The 21487-nt window shown below is 43.4% G+C and overlaps 1 protein-coding gene across 4 annotated transcripts in view; it reads right to left on the reverse strand.

The window, feature by feature from the left end:
* Positions 1-21487, reverse strand: part of RGS7 (regulator of G protein signaling 7) — a 494238-nt gene that overhangs the window by 265811 nt on the left and 206940 nt on the right. For all 4 annotated transcript variants that reach the window (XM_032318237.1, XM_032318238.1, XM_032318235.1 and 1 more), the window contains exon 3: positions 8591-8687. In XM_032318237.1, coding sequence (XP_032174128.1) covers positions 8591-8687 — 97 coding nt within the window. The remainder of the gene's footprint in view (positions 1-8590; positions 8688-21487) is intronic.

Genomic DNA, 21487 nt, shown 5'->3' on the forward strand with positions numbered 1-21487 from the left:
AGTAATTTCACAACTGATTGAAGGAAATGGAGTCATAGAATAGGCAAAGGCTTATTTATTTCATCACAATCTAGAATAATTGAAATCTAGAGGGTAGTGGGTATTTCTAGAGATATTACCTGAGGTTTGGCCAAGTGTTGGTTTTAAGCTTATCTATCATAAACACAGCGATGGCCTCATCCCACAGTCTTCCATAGTGCATAGAGCATGACCCATTTTGAATAAAGCAGGTTGATGGGAGAGTTTAGATTTCATGTGCTGACTGATTCTCAAAGAAAACCACTGGAGTCTTTATCCCTTAGAGTCAGATCTCCAGGCATAGAATAGTGTGATGTCCAGTCACTTAAATGAGGACTTTAGGGTTCACCTTGAACCCATATTTCTTGCTGGCCCAAGTGAACTGAGGCAACAATCCTGCAGGCCAGGACTCAAAGAGCAAGCATATATGAGCCACATATTCTGTGCAGCCCTAAGTGCTTCTGCTCCACAGAGGTCCGTCTCTGGTCCCCTGATTTTCTCCTTCCACGCAAAACTCCAGAAGAGACCTCATCTACTCTGCTTCTCACCAACAATCCACCCAGACTAGATCTCATCTACTCGTTGTATTGCTAAATACCCATGAATTCCAGATATAGATGTATATTCAACAGCTGGACACTTCACAGGGTTGTTCTATGAGGATCTGAAACTCAAGGTGTTCAAAACTTACCATCACTTCTCCATCATCTCCACAAAAATACAGAGAAAGAAAATTCCTGTGTTTGCCAGTTCATGTGTAGAACGTATCATTGTGCATTCACTGTCAGGTCATAAATATGGGTGTCTTTGTGGGCAGTGGCTTCTTGATTAACCCATCTGGCCTCTCACTAATCCCTCCCCCTCACCGGCCCCCATCTTGAATCCTGGTACTGAACTAATGAAGTCCCTTCTAAGCCCTCACAATTTCTTATACATCTGATTTTTTTTTTCAATTCCACTGGCCCGGTGGGTCAGGTTGTCAGCATCTTTGCTCCAGTCCGCAGCCCCAGCTCCCACCCTTGTCTCCCTTCTCTACAAACAAATATTTACTCCCTCCATTTCCCCAGAGAAACCACCACGAAAAAAATTTGGTGACCCCATTTCCCTGCTTAAAAGTCACCAAATGCCCCTCACTCGTTACAGGATAAAAGTCGGATCCCTCAAGATTCGTACTACTGCTTTCAGTTCTGACTTCCCCTCTGGAACCCACATGCCTCACCCTGGGTCAAGGTCAATGCAATCTGGGAAGTTCTCTGAGCTTACACGACCCTTTCACACCTTGAATTTCTGAACAACTGCTCCCCTTTGGTCTGGCTAACTCTGATTCATCCTTCACAATGAATCTCAGATGTCATCTTCTCCAAGAAATGCCTCTGACCGCAAAAGCCGGGGTTAGACTTCACACACTCCTCAGCACTCGGGGCGTATCCTGTCACCAAAATTATTTCACCTTGTTGTCTCCTCACTGGAGAGTGGCCTCCTCAAGGGCAGAAACAATGTCTTACGTCTCCATATCTCCAGGCCTGGCAAAATGTCCACAACACAAGAGGCTCCTGAGGCCTGTGTAATATGTTATTAACGAATAGAAATCTAGAGACCCACCTCAAAACACCATGGAATTTGTGCCCAGGTTCTTGTTCTTGTGGTTTATGTTATAAATCAAGATAATATCATTAGACTTCAGAGACAAAATTTTACACAATGGAGAGGCCAAAAACACTGAGAAAAGTTCTTTTTAAAAAATCCAAATAATCTTCATGTGTTGATGAAGCCACACAATAGTGTAACTCCCTTCACAATCCATATGAATGCAAATATGTCCTCTAAAATTACAATTATTAGTTACCCACTTAACAAATATTTAGTGAACATCTCCTGTGTTAGATGTTCTTGGTTTATTAGACTCTAAAACTCTATAAATGTCCATGATTGTGAATCAATAAAAAATCTACATGTAAATAATATTCAATATTATTATAACATATTTTCCAGAAATAAAGTACCAAAAAAAAAAAAAAGCCCTATTTCAACCTCTTGATCTTAAGCATCTGAAAAACTACGTTGTCAGTTTTAAATCATTCAGATATGCATGTAGCCACGGCAAATGACAGTAGTAAATACTATCAAAGATGGACCAAATGTTATGAAAAATGTAAAATTAATCATTTCCTCTTATTCACAGGCTCGTGCTCCATCTGGATTTGGATCTATATTCTGCTTCCATTCTGGGCTGAAATACAAAGGATTTGTGGCTGATGTGAGTGTCATAGTTTGCCTTACTGAAGATTTTCAGGCAAGAGATAAATAAGCACTGTAAGTTACAGGATATGAATTCTAGGACAATAGTTACTCACGGGAATAAGGCTTATGAGAGTCATTCAGAGAAAATCCTCAGCAAAATTTACAAATATTGTATTTTTAGCTTCATAGCTATTTTTCCAATTTGAAGACACAATTGTATAAAAATTGCATGAGCACTTTCGTGACGCTTCTTTTGCAATAATATTTGAGCTTCATCTTTCATACTGTGATGGAGAGCTTCAGGTCAAAGGCAAGATGGAGCCCCAGCTGAATGGTGAGGATTCTGGGCAGAACAACTCCTAAGTATACAGACACTTCTCAGATACTTCTGGATTCTTATTTACCTTCAGAACATGACTCGAAGCAATTTACAGTATTAATCCCTCCCACTCGTTCTGTTTCACACACACAAATAGACCCCAGATGAAAACAACAACAGTGATCTTTTATCTTGTGTCTTTTACAGACAAAAAAAACAATTCAAAGAAAAAAAGAAAGTTATACATCAGTGAGGAGTGAGGTGAGAAAGTACCAATAAAATGTTCAATTTAGCAAATGAGCTTCCTAGAAATGAGAGGAATCAGGAAAAGGAAAATATGGGTTACACATTTCTTATTGTTTTAAAAAATGGAAAAAGTCAAGTTTATCTTCAAAGACAAAATTTTCTTAGTATTTATTACTTAACAAATATATGAGATCTATGGGTCCTCTCCTAAGCAACTTAATGAACTTGATGTAAATGCCCTTGATTTATATTTTGCAAAAGTTAACAAAGTAGTATGTAAATAATCATTTCTCTGCCTACTCTAAAGGCTTCTTCATCATTATACCCTAACTTCATAAAGATATTTCTTTTGGCAATTCAGGACATGTAATTAGGGTTCTTGGTTGAAGATCCAATTACAAAGTGAAGGCATTTAAGCAGTTTTGCTCCCACAACTGACTCCCCACCACCAATCTTAAAGATTCCATTTTATTTATTTGACAGAGACACAGTGAGAGAGGGAGCACAGTAGGTGGAGTGGGGGAGGGAGAAGCAGGCTTCCCTCAGAGCAGGAGCCCGATGTGGGGCTCGATCCCACGACCCTGGGACCATGATCTGAGCCAAAGACAGATGGTTAACCACCGACCCACCCAGGTGCCCACCTCACAACTGACTTTTTTAACTGCTGTGAAGAGAACTCACCTGATTGATTGTACTTGGTTGAACCTTGAACACCAACACATACGCAATATGTCTATTTCCCACTAATATTAGAACATTAGCCCGCAAAACCCGGTAGCGTAGATAAAACAGTGAAATAAAAATCCTGAAATAAAAATTTTACCTGAAATAAAAATCCTTAAGAAAAATAGTTATCGGGTCTCCAAGACTAGAAGACGCCAATCCCATCTGTACCCATATTTTCAGCTCGGAAATACAGGTTGCCTGGATGCGTTTCAGCCCTAGGCACCTGCAGGGGGGGCTCGGAAACTTGCATTCCTAAGAGCCTCCCCACGGAATCTGCTCCAGATGCAGAAGTCCGAAACAGAAACGGGAAGCGAAGAACTGAGCAAAACGACAGGTAGAGGTTTTACGGGGCGGGGTGGGTGTGTGTGTATGTGTGTGTGTGCGTGTGCTGGGGTGGGGGAGGGGCCGTGCAGTCCCACCGGAAGCGCGTGAGGTCCCAGCACTGGGTCCCAGAAGGCTGGGACAAGGGCTGCACAGCCCCGGGACGCCCAGGACTTTCTGCCCCTCTTCTCCTCTCCTCCCGTGGTCCGTTGCTCTCGGGCGTCAGACAGGTCCGCGTCGCCTCTCTCCGCACCGGCCCACTCTCCAGCCCCCAACTTTACATGATCTCAGCGCCAGACACGCACACACGGAGCTGAAGTTTGGGAGACGCAACAGAAAGAATCCCGGGAAAGAGAACGGACAGGCCAAGCTCTGGTCGGCCTTTACCTCCGAGCTCACCCCCTAAACCGGCGGAACCACCTGTCAGAACCACCATCAGAACCGCCTGAGCTACTCCTACTCCACGAAGCAACCTGGGGGAGACACAGTGGGATCGCTCCACCCAAAGCTATCTCCTACCCCCCAGTTCAAGGGTTAGCGTGGGGGTTCATTCAAAGACTTTCCTCCCGATCTTGGCACTGCAGAAACCAGGAGGCCAAAATTAAAAGTTCTAAGACTTAAATAACTAAAAAAAAAAAAAAAAAAAAAAAAAAGGCTTGGATGTTTAGTTGGAGGAAATGCATTTATCAGGACGGGATAAAGTAAAGAAATGAAAACCCAAAAGCCCAAATCACATCTATATTATCTGTGTCATAAGATTCTTTGATGGGATCGGGGTCTGGATCTGCGATGTTGTGAGAGGGTAGGATGGCATGATCGCTTTCTCATCAGAGCTGTCCTCACCAGAGGCAGGTGGGGGCCTTCCTTGGCCGCCGTGACATACATGTCATGCACAGGCGCTGCCAGGGGTCGCTGGACAGTGTCCGTCGCTCCACAACCTGAGATGCTGAGCAGGTTCTTGGGTGGGGAGTAAAGGAACCAGATTCTTCGTCCAAATCCCTTCTCCTTCCCCCAAGCAAAACAAACACAAGAGAAAAAAACAAAAAACAAAAACAGGGGCACCTGGGTGGCTCAGTCGGTTAAAGCCTCTGCCTTCCGCTCAGGTCATGATCCCAGGGTTCTGGGATTGAGCCCCGCATCGGGCTCTCTGCTCAGCGGGGAGCCTGCTTCACCACCTCTCTCTGCCTGCCTCTCTGCCTACTTGTGATCTCTGTCTGTCAAAGAAATAAATAAAATCTTAAAACAAAAACAAAAACAAAAACAAAAAACATTTAATGGGCTGGGATAGGTTTGACTGAGGTCAGATTGTAGAAAAGAAAAAATGAATAATAATAATCAGGGCCTGTGAAAACCCTAGAAAGATCCGCACAAGCAAGCTGGCCACTGCACCCAGCGCCCTGGGTAAAACACAGGTGTTGACCTGGAGCCCCGGCCAGCCCTGGGACCCTACTCTTGCGCGTCAGTGTTAAGGCTGAGGTTCTGATGTGGTGGGTTTGGGTGGGCTCACCCATTACATTTCTAAGTAGATTTCCAGATGAGGCCGACGCTACTGGTCCCTGGGCCATGTTTTGAGCATCAAGGCTTCAGGGAGCTTCCGTGGGAAACCTGAGAGAACCAGATTCACAGTACCAGAGACGCCCACCACCCTCCTCTCACACATGACGTCGCTCATTCACCACAATCCGTTTCCGGTTGTGCTAAGGGCCGGGACGTCAGCAGATGCGCTCCTTCTCTAGGAGCGCTGCGGTAGACCACGGTAGACCGTGAGGCACGCCTGGAGGGAGGGGGGAGGGGCGGGCAGGCGGGAGAGCGAGCGGCAGGTGGCGAGGGGACCACCAAAGGACCTGGGGATTCATCCCTCATCCCTGCAGGAAGTATCTGGGGAGGAAAATGATCACCACAGACTAAAAACTGCTAGAGAAGCAGACAGGGCTTCAGACCGTTACAATGCGGGGCTATCGTGACAGAGAGGTTGGTAAATCCTAGATGTTAATACTATTATGTCAGTTAAATCTGCAGCAAAACAGATCATCAAACCGGGAGGCAGAGCTCAGGAAAAGTCTCTAAGAAACACAGAATGAAAAGTAGAAACTCATTACATTAATATGAAGACGTCATCAATACTGTCCTTATATAAGGACCACCTTGTTTCATGCCAATGAACGTTAAAACAAGTCCCCTGGTTCCTTCTCGATCTATATGTCCCATCTTACTTTTTTTCTTTTTAAAAGATTTTATTTATTTATTTGACAGACAGAGATCACAAGCAGGCAGAGAGAGAGGAGAAAGCAGGCTTTCGGAGGAGCAGAGAGCCGGATGTGGGGCTCGATCCCAGGACCCTGGGATCATGACCTGAGCTGAAGGCAGAGGCTTTAACCCACTGAGCCACCCAGGCGCCCCCCCATCTTACTTTTTAATTAAGATCTTAATTCTGTCAGCTGAACTTTCTTCCAGGAGGATGCTACATCGGAGCTGTATGAAATTTTACGGAACCGTAGGGGAATGGCACAAGTGAGGTATTTACTGCTCCTTGAAGAACTCAACCAAAAATTTTAGATTCACCGTGAAAACAGGTAACTCGAACCTGCAGCCCCGCTTAATCTGAAGAGCTAAACTTTTCTTGTGCGGCCATTTGTGTCTATGGATCTCGTCATCAAACACTGCTGAACTGCCACGCCCTCACACAGGCCATGTGCGGGGGACCTGGCCGTTGTTCCTGGGGCAGAGGGCTGGGTAACTCACAGCTCCCATCTGCCGGATTCTGACTGCATTTCAGTGTGCAACCTCTGCACGTGGGAACTGCAGGAGGTCACTTCTCTCACTGGTCATCAAAATAGGAGTGCTGTTCATGTCTGGGTTTAGGTACAAAGTTAACTCTGTAAGTCGCTGACTCCAAGGTGCTTTTACGATCTTCTAGAGGATGCAGGACAGGATACAAAAATATAAGCCAAAGTAGAGCATAATAACTGCTATGAGTGAAGCAAATAACAAGGTTTTGCTTTTTGTTTTTGAGAGCACAGAGAATGAAGGCTCAGGATAGTTTTCTCCAAAGAGCTCTCTGAACTAGCTTCTAAAGAATGGACAGAATTTCATCTTGAAATGACCCAGAAGTCAGGAAGTGAGTCAGTGAGAAGGCAGAAGGCCCCGGACGCGAGATGACACAGGCCATCATCAGAGGAGAGCAAGAAACTGGGACCAAGTGGGCGTGGAAGGCAGTGGCAGGAAAAAGAGGGTGTATTTTGTGAGACCCCATGTCTCGTCTGGTCCCTGTTCTCTCTCCCATTCATCAAAGAACAACGCAGCCCCCAAACCCCAGCAACGGGGCCTGCCTGTTTGTATTCTGGTCCCATTACCCTCTCACCGAGGCTGAGGGCCTGCTGACCATCATTCTTCTTTCAACTCTTGTTCACGAGGAAGTACAACGGAACCCTTGCTCAGGAACCCCACGGAACCCTTGCTCAGGAACCGCACGGAACCCTTGCTCAGGAACCCCACGGAACCCTTGCTCAGGAACCCCACGGAACCCTTGCTCAGGAACCCCACGGAACCCTTGCTCAGGAACCGCACGGAACCCTTGCTCAGGAACCCCACCAAGCAAATCCTCCACGGGCCCAGCCCAGCGTCCTTCCCCTGCTGACGCGCCGTGAAGGCTCTGGTCTGTCTGATTCTGCTGCTTCTCCGTGCCACGCTAGCCCAGGCCTAGCACGCCTCAGTCCCACAGCTTGGGCATCGCCCGTCTCCCGGAGCTGGAGCACAGATTTCTAACCACCATTTCCTCTAGTCACTTCCAATCCAACCGCGAGGATTCCCTACTGCTGCTAAGGACTCCTTAGTCTCACAGTCACCCAATTAAAAAACAAACCCCCCCCCCGGGTTGTGTCCTCTTATAGCCTACATGCCAGTTATTTAACAGACGCTCCTGCTTCCCCTCTAACTCTTCACTCCCTGGATATGAGAATGTTGGACCCAAACTCTTCCTACACAGGCCTTGGGCATCATGGTGACAATGGCCCTCACTGAACGCCATTTTGCCCCAAGCACCTTCATCATAATGTGCTCTGCGAGAGTGGGAAGACTCTCCATACATCAGAGTTAGACTCTTGGGTTGACTTTCAAAGACCCTCATCGTCCGACCGCAGACCATCTGTTCCAGCCTTTCCACACATTTCTCTCTCTACACATCCTCACCCCAGTCACCCGATCTGCAGCCACAGCTGGAGGTCTTGAAGCTGACAGGGCTACTCACTCACCAAACTCTGCTCACCCATCACCGCTGTTCAGGAATCCCTCTCTGACTGATGGTTTTCATCCTCTTAGGGCCTAAACATATGACCCTGAGATCAAGACCTGAGCTGAGACCCTGAGTCGGATGCTTAACCCACTGAGCCACCCACACACCCCTCGTCCTCCTCATTTTATACATAATCTCACCGTGTTGCTTCGTACATCTTTAAGATCATGTTCTATTATTTCCCATTTGCTCATCATATCTGTGCCACTGACCCGGAGTGAGGTAAGGTCATGATTTTCACTTTTTTGTTTTGTTTTACTATCACTCCAAGGATCTCACATGATATGGAACACGGCATGGGTATTTCCTAAGAGCTACTGGACAAATGAGTCAGAGGGTTTCTACACTGAGTGGCAAGAATTGATTTTCAACGGTTATGCTGAAGGTGCTAGAGAAAAAAAGCAGTTCTGTGCTGAACGCACACTTACCAGAGAAGACGCTAGGTATCTTGGAAAGAAAGCTTTTGACGGTACGGATGGGAATTCCATTTTTTTCATCTTGCATGCGTGCTATGACGTCTTCCATCTAAGTAACAACAATAAAATAATTAAAGCCTTTTAAAAGTTGAACTTTTTCAGAGAAATCAGTTCTCATAACAACATTAATACCAGTCTTGCCCAACTAAGTGTAATGCCATATCCTTGCCTTTCTACACTTTTTCACGTTGATATTTTTAGTTTGGTTAAAAGATGATGGAGAAAACAATAAGAAGTTGACCATTTCAAGGTCCAATAAGCTACTAAAAGGAATTCTGTGCTTTGAATATTACTTTTCTCCTGGTTTCACATTCCTCGGGTATAAAGGTTGAGATAAAAGAGTGTTTATTTTTGAAGCTGTCAGAAACCACTGTCACAGCGAAATTCTCACTTCATTAATGTTATCTCTGTGGAACTCAGTGCAAAAGAAAATAGAAGCCTGAAAAGCATCTGTGTGGAGTTCCTCCTCCAGAAAGAGAGTTTCTGTAATTTGGTTCAATGTGAACTTCTTTAACCTGCCCATAAATGCAAGACCGATTGCCAGAAACTGCTGATTCTCCCGCCTGGGCATTTACAGAAGTGTGACACGAAACACACACACACACACACACTCTCACACTCACGATAAAATGAATGTTAACACTCTTTCTGATCATTTCATGAATTCTGCTGTATCTGGTTATTTCTGGTTAGTAGACTCTCTTTTACTTTTGAAAACTTCTCACCATTGTAACAAACTATACTTTACAAAGCCTAATGTAGAATTCAGATCTGAATATCATTTGTTCTGATCACAATTCCTGTGTGTTTCTATGCTGTGGCACGCGTATGTCCACAAACACACCGAAGTCGTATTATGGAGCTCGACATCCATTCACTCATTTACTCATTCCACAAACAGATCATTTACTCATTCTGGATCACCAACTTCAGACCAGACTTCCCAGTGGGCACGGTGGATATGAAAGTGAATATAATACAGCTGCTGTCCTCAAAAGAAGTCACAGTCCATATTGAAAACCATGGTACAATTTGAGTAAGGTTTGTAGTTGACCCAATAATGTTGTACCGGTATCAATAACCTGTTTTTGGTAATTTTGCTAGGATTCTAGAAGATGTTTACGTTAGGGGAAGCTGTGTGAAGGGCATGTGGGAATTCTACATCTATTTTTGTATCTTTTCTGTAAGTTTAAAGTTATCCCCCCCAAAACGTTAACAAAATCACAGTCTAAACTTTGTATTGGTGAACTACCGAATTCCTATCAACACGGTTTCAGAATGTCTTTCAACGAAGACATCTTACTTTCCTGGATAAGTCCTTTCAGATGTATTAACATGAGAAATGGTTCACCAGAGACTCGAGATGTGGGGAGAATGGGTTCCTAAGTCAGGTCTGCGTGGGACTCTGCTCCTCTTGTGACCACCGCGTTCACCTGGTTTGAGCAAGGTGAGCGACCTAAGGCCGCTTCCTCACCTTTAAATGGTGATACTAATATTATAGGCAACTCCTTCAGTGTGTGTAAGGTAGGGCTGGGGCTGGGTGGGGGGTAAAGTATTTTAAGGTTAAATGATACAACATATATAAAGCACCGTACATAGACGATAAACCTTGGACTTCAAGTGTCTACAACCTGCTCCCCCCGCCCCATTGCTTAGGGATGTTTATTCCCCATTCCTCACGTTTTTGGGGTTTTGTTTTTATTTTATTTTTTTGTATTTTATTGTGTATTTGTATTTTGTATTTTATATTATTTTTGTATGTATGTATGTATGTATGTATTTATTATGTAGAGGGAGGACCACCGTCTCACTCCCCTGCCTCTTCCTGTGCCTCACACCTGCCATTCCAGGGAAATTGGGCCGACTTACCAGGTGGAAGGGTTGGGAATGAGAAACTGGTCATAGGCCCATCCCCCTTCAGTGGGGAAGCCCGCATGCCCCCCGGCTGGTGGGAAAGGCCTGCCCTAGTGAGGGACTCCGAGGGATCAGGATTGAGTTTGGGGATTAGAGTTTTATGTCTGTGCCAACATTCTTCAAAAATAGCTTGATCATCACAGCAATGCAGGTGATACTCTGACCCTTTCTGCCTCATGCTTTGATTGTGATTCTCAACTGGTTTGTAATTCAGAAAAAGGAAGGTTTTTGTTGTTGTTGTTTTTGTTGTTTGGGGGTTTTTTTGTTTGTTTTTTGTTTTTTGTTTTTATTTGCCCTCCAAGGAGCCCAGCAGTAGCTAGATCTTTTCATGCAATAAACACATCTTGTCTAAGTACGGAAACACAAAAATAGTCATACTTTTTTGTTTGTTTTGTTACTGTTTGCCTTTCATTCACCTGACAGTGTCCAGGAATGAAGAAGAGGTACCTCACCTTGTCTAGTGCCAGCCTGCGGACTCCTGCATTATTCATTTAACAGTTTAAACCAGGTCAGATCAGACAGATGGGGAAACTCCTCTGATGCCGCTTAATACCTCTGTGCCTCAGGCTGTGGCAACAATCACCTGTGATACTGGAACTCAACTAAAGTTGCTAGGAGTAGAGAGAGGTGTTTTCTCTGTAGTCACATCACCTCTCGGGTCAGTGGATCACTGGATCCGGAAGGAACAAGATCAGGAATCTGGGAACTGAGAGTGAGCTCTGTGCTTGTACTTGAAAAGTTTTAATCTTTCTGAGCCATAATTTCCATAACAGAAAAAAAGTTAAGCTCCACATAAAAACAGGATTTGTGTTCTAAACTGAAAGTGTGGTCACTGAAATGCAGTCAGGTGTTTTTATCTCTGTTCAGATATGACTTATCATCATGAACTTTACCGTGGCCTAGAATCAGCTAAAAACAAAACAATAAAAGAAAACACAAAAGGGAAGACAAAGACAAGAATGATCTGGTTTCCAGAAGCTGAAATCAGTCCAAAAGGCCACATATAAAAACACACCCTTGGGGCACCTCCTGGGACAGTTAAGTGTCCAACTCTTGGTTTTGGCTCAGGTGGCGATCTCATGGTGATGGGGATGAGCCCCAAGCAGGGTTCCAGGCTCAATGAGGAGTCTGCCCGGGGCTCTTTCTCCCTCTCCTTCTGCCCCGCCTGCTTATTCTCTCTCTCTCTCAGATAAATAAATCTCTAAAACATATACCTACTACCTACATACCAACACATCCATCTTAGTTAATGCAGTTTCCTTCCACACCCAGCTGGAGTCTATTTCTGTTTATATTAAGCGTGGCTTGAACACACTGGATCTATCTGCTTTCCCACTACTGGCAAGAGCAAATCGGGTGAGAAAGAGAACGTTAAAAGCAGACAAACGGATAGAGCAAGCTGGGCAGCAAGAGGGAATATGATGTTCTGCAAAGTAACAGTACTAAGTACCAAAATTCTTTGGGACAATTTAAATGTAAGGCCAAAGGACTCAGATGCCGCAAACGTCCCCGTGAAGATACTGACACACCCCACATCTACTGACCGATCCCTCGGTTACCTGTCATCTTTATCCGTGTGCCACTGAATTGCAAACGGTTAGGCTGTTTCCACTCTCTTAGCCCATTTCTAGGTGAGGAAAATTTCAGCTTGGGAGGGCAGAACACTGAGCTCTGGCTGGGCATCGCTGGGCACTGAGGCTCTCTCTGAGTCTTAACTTTCTTCCCTTTCCAATAAGAAGTTAGATTGGTAAGATTTCTTCTAGCTACAAAATTACATAAGTCTGGAAATAATCATCACTGTTTAGAACTGGTTAGGTCTCCTCACTGAAGTCAAAGAGCCAGTTCCCCATCAGAGACAAAGAGATGAGCCCGTTAAATTGACCAGGACCTTTCAGAGATGGCTGCCCACTGTCAGCACCTTTTAATAGCAATGCAGATAGCAACGTGATTAAGAACACACTGAGGCCGGTCAGACGTAACTCTGAATCCCGGCTGTGCTACCTGCAAACTGTACAAACACGAAAGATACTTTAAAACTCTGAGACTCGGTTTTCTCATCTGTAAAATGGAGATGATAGCATTAAATACCTTATCAGGGCTGAGGACTGATGAAACAATGTTAATGAAATGTTTACCCATAGTGCTACCATTATCATCACCATCATCTTTGTCCTCATCAACATAAGTTTCTTCCCTCATCACAGCACTAGGAAGCCCCAAGTCCTTTTCCTTTCTTTGACAATCCAGCTGGCAAAGACAGCTGTGGTTAAATGCCAAATATTTATTAGAAGCAACCAACTGTCAATCACGAAGTAGACAAGAGATACCCATGGACAAGCTCTCTCTCAGATTTCTTATAGAAGACTGGGTTTGTGTTGTCCCCCCAAAGATAAGGGATTTGATTAGAAGAAATGTCAGGAAAAATATTTTCGCATATAAACAAGGACTATGTAAACTATGGAAAGATAATATTTAGAGGAAAGGGAGAAATGAGATTGCACTCACTTTTGACAAAGTGAAAATATCTCTGCTGTCACAGCTTCTTGATGAATTTGCCTCTTGAAGTTTAAAGGGTCGAAAAATTGAATTGAGATCCAGGCCTCTGCAAAAGTCATCTTTTTCCCTGTGCAAACTGATCCTCTATGTTGTGTTAAAGGGTAAAATTATTGTCTCTTGCAAAGTAGTTTTGAGATTATCAAAACCTGTTCAAAAACTTGAAGATTACAAAATCTTCACATTTAATTATTATCTTATAACTGCCTTTCCCCCTTAGATGTGAACTTCTTGAAAAAAGAAATCTTATCTCACTCATTTTTGTTTTGCTAATGTATAAAAGGCCTGGCCCATAGGGAAGGTTCAAAAAAAAAGGGGGGGTTGCATTGAATTTTTGTTTATAGCACATGTTAATTTTTCCGAGACACAATGCAAAAAGTGCATGTTAAATTGTTTGAGATGCTTGAGATGTTGAAAATGGTTGGTTTTTGTTTGTGTGTGTGTGTGTGTGTTGTTGTTTACCTTTTATCTAACATGTTGGAAAAAATAGGCTGGGTCAGAAATACTGGGACAGAAGAGCTTAGTGGACAATAAACTAAAACATTATCATTTTTGTTTCATTTCATGCAGGGATTCTTCAGCTAGTTTATGAGAGGAATTTCTTCCTTCAAAACAGGAGGGAAAATCAGAGGCTGTTTGTGAGGCTGTCTTCCTGCTCGTGGCTGTGAGATTCAAGTTCACTGTCGTGCATGAGCTCCTGAGATAAAAGGCGCCATTGAACTCCAGCACACGGCTCTTTTTCCGGGAATTCATAATTAGCCTTTCCTTTGGAAGAGTTTAGATGTCATTTCAATGTTTGTGATATATTTCAAATACTGCTCAGGTTAAACAGCTCCCGCCCTCACACTCGGCGGAATGAAAGAGAAAGCGAATTATGCAGGTGCATCTTGGAAGAGCATTACTAATTCAAAAGGGGCCTGCCAGACAGGGGACACCCACATACCGATGAAAACAAAAATCTCTGCCTTGAAACCGTACCAGTTTCATAACATTCTAAACAATGATGGCAGTTTAATTAAATTTACTTGTGGTTATGTTTGCCAGAACGTGATCGTAATATCAGGACGACTGATTTCATTAAGCCAGCAGCTCTACGCAGAGACACCCTGCCTGTAGGCGAAGGAGAAATGAATTAATCAAAAATCTCAAAGGAAGTTTTCCAACTTCTTCTACTCCAACATTAAGCACGGGCATTTGGAAATATAAATGAGAGCCTGAATAGGCATATTGAATTTTTTTTTCCTACGTGCACACACTTTGGAATTACCGTGTGCTGCCATCACTTCATGTGCCGGCTAAAGGAGGAGTTGAGTGGTTTTCAGATACCTTAGAAATCAGGCGGTGGCAGCTATTACATAATTTAAACCTGCCTATTAATTCTTTTTCCTTCAAGAAGCCTTGCTAAAGAAGAATATGATTTGCATTTCCGAAGTCAGCGGTGACAGAGAGAAAGCAGAGTCAACTTCTAACGAAGGTTCAATAAGAATCATGAGGTTAAAATTTGCAACCCAACTGTTTTCTGCTACAATAATTCAATTAAAGCTGCTTCTAATTGGGACGATTTTCCCTCACGTTACAGTTGATGGTTGTCAGTATCTCAAATCAGAATTAATTACTTTTTTCCTGTGAAAAAGCAACCATTTTCATGAATAATGATGACTTAAAAAATACACACATAAAATCCAGGTACATGTAAATCTGTCCTAGTTCATCTTGAATGCAGATTTATTTTTTTAAAAGCAGTAACTAACGGGAAAAGGTAGAGATTTTATGCTTTTGTGATTTTACAGAAATAAAGATTTCTTTCTTTCTTTCTTTTGTTGTTGTTGTTGTTGTTTTGTTACTGTTGAAAGAGACCTCCTACATAACAACAGAGAGCCAAAGACAAAAAGTGATTCAGGGAAGAACCATGGGGCAGAGTCCGCACAGTCTTCTGAAACAGGGAGAGAGAGATGACCTCCAGCAGGCTCCACACCCAGTAAGAGTCTGGCGACACCACCGGGCTTCATCTCACAACCCCGAGATCACAATCTCAGCAGAAATCAAGAACTGGACACTTAGCAGACTGAGCCATCCAGGTGTCCTGAGAAAGGCTTTTTCTAGTTTATACATGTTATTTTCCTTTGTTTTTAAATAAAGCAATGCTCTCATCAATGTCAAGGAATATAACCGCTCTTCTAAATTAATCCATTAAATAAAAACTATGCTTGTTAGATTCGTTAGGATTATTTGGGTTACAAGTGATCGCGTTCTGACTTAAATCAATGAGTGTAAGCCTTGTGGAATCCTTTGTGTAACTCGAAGATCAGAATGTGAGTGGGTCTCAGGCAGAGCTGACCTGGAGAACGCTCTCTCTGCCTCCCATCCTGTCCCCTCTTGTGTCTGCCTCACGTCTCTCCACCGACCAGAAGCTTCCCCTAGTTCTCCAATGCACAGAGCAGGAAGCATGGTAATCCTCGCTTGTGAGTTTTCTAGTTTACAGTCCGGAATCCCAGGGAGAAATTACTTCTCTCTCTCATTCCCATACCTGAATTTGGGGCCCAAACTATCCTCTATAATGTTAGGGGTTGTCAGATAAAACAATGGCATTCACCAGTTTTACTCAATAGGAAAAACCTACTGAAAGTCAGAGGAATCGAGCTGTAGAGTAGACAAAAATATATAAGAGAAGACTAGGGGAGAGAGAGAAGCCGACCTCCTGCAAACTGAGAGAGAGCCAAAGACAAAAAGTAATGCAGGGAATAACAATGGGGCAGACAAGCAAATCCACGGAAGTAGTTTTTACAGCCGTAAAAGGGAAAGGAGATGCTTGGTCAATTTACATATACTATTTGGCCATGGTATTATTTGCCCATGAGGTCAAAAAATGCAAGAATATTAAATATCTATGACAGAGTAACTTAAGTTTTCAGAATTTTTTGGTTCCTCTGAGGTGTCAATTAAATTCCAAAAGAGCCTTAATGACTACTTGCTCCTGCAGCCAGAGCTCAAAGAAGCGCGCTTCCAGAGCCTGGGAAAGGCTTCCTGAGAGAGGCAAGACTGGGCTGAGCCTAGAGGTAGCCAGGATTAAGCGATGGCAAGAGAAGAAGCGCGCAGAACATTCTCGAATCCTGGGTCAGTTGCTTCACCCTGGCTTTAAGATGAAGACGAGCGGGACTCCTGCTGACAGTGATGACCTTTCCAGAACTCCTCCTCCTCCTCCTCCGCCCGCATCGAGCTGTGTCCACCTTTCTGACATGAGTCCCAAATACATCTCCATGGTTGTCGGGTAGGCTGCTTGGCATTCTCTCTGTAATGGACTCCCGTCTGTACCCAGCCTTAGTCTGCTCCCCTGACAGATGAACTCAGGAATGAGTTGTTTAGGTCGTCCTGTCTCAAAAATTTTGACTGACCTGACAACCCCACGAACCCTCAGTAAGTTAAGTGACCCCTCAAGTTTCTCCATGGGAAGGCCCCAAACCAGCATTCCAGCCTTGTAACTCCCCACGGTCCTCACAACACCTTACGCCCCCCATGCCCGGCTATGGCTCACTCCCTCACCTCCTCCCTTCGAGTTCTACCTTCCTTTTCCTACCTTGTCTGGGGAGATCTGATCAGGCTTCTAGGATAATCTCAGCATTGGCTTTCTAACCAAAATCATTCCTAATCCCTTCCTCTGCCTCTCTCCTACCAATTGAATATAATACTCGCTCCTCTGGAACGCAGAACTTTATTGGGATTCTTTTTCAGTATTTCCCCCCACTTTACTTCGTATGACTTTTGTATAAGCTAATTCTGTACCTATTTATCATTCCTTTTAAAGTATAAATATTTTTTAAATTTTATTTTATTTTTTCAGTGTTCCAAGAGTCATTGTTTATGTACCACACCCAGGGCTCCGTGCAATACGTGCTAGAGCATAAATTTTTTGATGATGAGCCCCCACCTTGGCTATCTTGCTATCTGGGGCAGACACCATAAGGAATTGGTGGCAGAGGTCTTCTTATTTTTCACGGTATATATTTATGCACTATTTGTATGCTTGTGTGTGTTTTAACCATGAGCACGTATTACCTTTGTCACTATTTTTTTCATTAGAAATTTGGGTTATTTGAGAATGCTCACTTTAATGGGATTAAAATCTTATACTGTAAACTCTTCATTCAAACATCTCCTGTCACACATTTTGGGTCAAATGTCCCCAGTTGCCTATTGTCATATACTATATTGTAAACATTCTGTGCAGTGACTGGCAGGCTTCAGTAACTCAACTGGTCTACCCAGAAATTACCTTTTTTTTTTTCTTTCCTGTCTTTTAAATTCAGAGCTAATGGACTAAACTGTTTATATTCATTTTAAATTAGTCACACCTCATTATCACCCTAGTAGACAGAATCAATAGTCTAATCATTAGCCCTTACTCAGGGCACAGGAAAAATCCTGGTAAGTGGAAAGTCTTTCTTGATAACTTTCTCCATGATGCAGATACCTGATTCTGGATGAGCTCTTTTCCTATTTTAGCTTCTGGAATTAACTTGAAATTCCTCAACCTCTAGGGTTTGGCAGACTAGTCATTCTCTTAAAATAACTCAATGGTGAATACTTAGGAAGCAAATCATGTGAAGACAGCCATTGGTTTGGGTGAGAAGAAAAAGGCAGAGAATTCAGAACATGCCCTCGATTTACTAATCCTCTGATATTTAGCAGGAAGGACCAACAAGAGACGCCACAGGGCTCTTGAATGAGCTTGCCATTTTAACATAGTCCCACTAACGGAAAGGGCCTCTCAATACTGTCAAAGAGCACAACAGCTCAACAACGCCTTTGGAATGTAAGAATTCCTCTACTCTAGTGTTTCAGTTCTTTCATTAAATCTTGGCTTCTCGGGGCGCCTGGGTGGCTCAGTGGGTTAAAGCCTCTGCCTTTGGCTCAGGTCGTGGTCCCAGGGTCCTGGGATCGAGCCCCACGTCGGGCTCTCTGCTCTGCAGGGAGCCTGCTTCCTCCTCTCTCTCTGCCTGCCTCTCTGCCTACTTGTGATTTCTCTCTCTCTGTCAAATAAATAAAAATCTTAAGAAAAAAAAAATCTTGGCTTCTCTCTATAGTCATGTATGTCGTCAGTGTTCATAAATTCATCCAAATCTTTCTGAAGCCATTTAAGTTCTGTGGCTCCTTGGGTAAGAAATTCTGTAACCAAATAACCTGCTACTTGAAGTCATAGCTCCTATTACTCAATATTTGCCTCACCCAAGTTAAAAGACGTGACTTTGGGGAACCTGGGTGTCTCAGTTGGTTGAGCATCTGACACGTGGTACCAGCATAGGTCTTGATCCCAGGGGGGTGAGTTTGGGCCCCATGTTGGGCTCCACATGCCTTGCATGGAGCCTACTTAACAAAATAAATAAGCAAAATAAAAGTTATGCCCTCATTATAAAATGAGGATTCCGTGACTAAGACCTGGTTTACCGTATTCATTATGCATAAATCAATGAATTCTCACCCTGTCTCATCCCCTTTCTGTGATAAGGAGACCCGTCCTCTCGCATAGCTCTGCACAGAGCTCCTCCCTTGGCATTGCCAGCCCTACTGATAATGAGAAAAAAAAAGCCTGGTCTATTGTTGACCCCTGGGCACCACAGACCCATTTCCAGGAGCCTACGAAATAAACTCTCCCTTCCTCCAATACTTCACACTTGGCAGAACAGAAATACACGCTTACTCCCTTCTCCCTCCTTCACTGACAACCAGAGATGAAGAACTTGTGTATCGCAGCCATCCACAGAAAGGCACTGGGATCAGAGACTTCGCCAGCGGCAGAAAGAACCCTCATCATGGTGTTTTGTGATTCAGAAGACGCCACATCGGCTGAAGGCCTAGTACATGCCCGTGACTCTTGAAACACATCACAAAATGGCCCATGGCAGATTTCATGTTAAAACAAATGATGCTCCTATCATTATCCATTTCGCCCTTCATCCTTTCTCTCTGCTAAGGCCTCTTCACCTCTCCTCAGACATCCCTCAGGAGAAAGCCGCTCTGCCCTGTGTACCTATGTTTTCAGGGATCATTAATGTTAAAATCTATTATGGCGTAAGGACATTCATACCTACTGCTCAAAGAGGTGAGTGATACATTTTTGAGTTCTTAGATAAAAATATTATGTCAAAATCATCAGTCATTGAAGTCTTCACTTGATTACAGAAAATCTGAATGGCTTCAAAAAGATTTCGATGAATATAAATTCATAAGAATTCATAAGAGTAACAGAGACAGGAATGGCTATGAAGGGAAGATGGAATTTAAGTCAGGAGACATTAGACTCATTTTAGCAGTTATTTTAAAACATCAATTATTTAGCTTATAATTCAGTTTCAACTTGGGGGTCATCTACAAACCATAAAATGTACTGAAGTCCACCCTTCCATGAATTCAATTAGCATCTAATATTTGTGAACAAAAAAAATGTCACTGATTGGACATATTGAAGTTGAAATAACAAGAAAGATGATAAAACCTGACTTTATTTACTCCCTTCCTTCTTCCTCTTAGCCTCTTTCAGGAGCTCTCCTATCGTAACACATCATACACATAACAGTATGTTTGGTTAGGGGATAAGGCGGATAAAAGTGTAGAATAAAGTAAACATAGGAATAGGGATACTGTGTTTCATCATTCCAAGAAAGAGAGGACCACATAGTCATTATTCGTACTCAAATCTATAGAGATTTTCAGAGAAGGACCTGAAAGTTCTTCTTTCAAGGTCTCTCGTCATTACACAATTTACCTAAGGACACTTGGCATTATGCGGAACAAACCTGGGAACACTGGGATAGACAGAGAAGGCAAGAAGTCTGTATGATTCATTTTTTTGTGTTTTTTTTTTTTTAAACTTACTTACTCATTTGTCAGAGAGAGAGAGAGAGGGCGAGCGTGTGCGCACGAGTTGGGGGAGCAGCAACCAGGAGAAGCAGGCTCCCCGATGAGCAGGAAGCCTGATGCTGGACTCGATCCAAGGACCCTGGGATCATGACCTGACCCAGAGGTAGCCGCTTAACCCACTGAGCCACCCAGGCATCCCTGTATAATAAGTTTGAACGGGTAAAACTCCAGAGCCCACCAAATGTCTAGGGACTGTAGAGGGTGCTGTGTAGTCCAGTCCAAATGTGAAACAATGAAATGAGGCAAAGTTAAAGATTCAGCTGGGAAACATACTAGTTCAATCATCATGGGAAAGCTTCCCATCTTAAGCCTCTGTAGGCTTTATCCATTAAATGGAGACAATTCTGCTCATCTCATTTGAGGATCAAATGATATAGATGTATATGATACACAGTTTCAAAAACTATCAAGTATGATTAGTGAAAAGAGTACTTACAATAACAAAGAGCTTGATCTCTGATCCATTGTAAGCTCACTTTTTTTTTTTTTTTTTTTGGTCCTTTCTGTCCCTTTAGGCTGCTTAGAGCTAGGAATGTGTGGGAAGTTCTCAGGGTCCGCTCACCACCAGGGAGACTTTGGATACAGAAGAAAATCAAGAGGTTTAAGACCTCTTGAACCTTCCATCAAGAAAGGAAGATGTAGTGAGTGAGGGAATATAAGAGACACATGATCTCACAGCATTGATCATGATGGGAAAACATGGCAAATTTTCCCAGTTAGAGAGACCAGGCATCTGTGTTCACCCTGGAATGCACTGTTTTCCAACCTGGAACCCCCAGACAGCTCTTCGCCCACACACCTGTTGGAAAACCTAGAATCTGAACAGTATTGTCAGGGCCAGGAGACAGGGGTGTGGGGTCCTTTCTAAGGATGAGGACAAGATGTCCATCCAGTGGTTTCAATGATGTGCAGGTTCAGCTGGGTTAGATGCTGCTTTCGTAAAAATGCAGACGAAACCAAATGACGTCATGCCCTATGCAGCCTCCTTTCTTGACAGGGTTCTGTAAGAGAATGAAGCCCTTCAGAAAAAGAGTGTTATTTTCTCAATTCTCTCAAGGTTGGCAGAGGACTAGCAGCATTCCAGATGCATAGGAGAGAGTTTAATTTATCGCATACAATGGCTCCCTCTGGCAATGAGGGCTGAATATTCTCAGAAAATCCAGGTCGGGAGCGCTGCTCTGGGCAAGACCTGTCAGTGCCTGGAGTCCAAAAGCAACAGCCACAAACTAGTTCTAAATTCCACTGAGAAGAAGCACAAGGGCTTTGACTTAAGTGTAGGCAGAAGAGCTAAAAGCAGATACTTTCAGTGATGGGGTACAATGATATACAACTTAAGTAACCTACTTTATGGCAAGTTCTTTTGTAACATAGAGCCTCAGAGATGTCTCTAAGACAATTTTGGTGTAGCTTGGCCAGGAGTGATCAAAAGGATGGCCCACAGTCACCTCCACCACATACCGGTTCCCC

Source organism: Mustela erminea, chromosome 17, assembly GCF_009829155.1.
Source record: "Mustela erminea isolate mMusErm1 chromosome 17, mMusErm1.Pri, whole genome shotgun sequence".
NCBI classification, from domain to species: domain Eukaryota; kingdom Metazoa; phylum Chordata; class Mammalia; order Carnivora; family Mustelidae; genus Mustela; species Mustela erminea.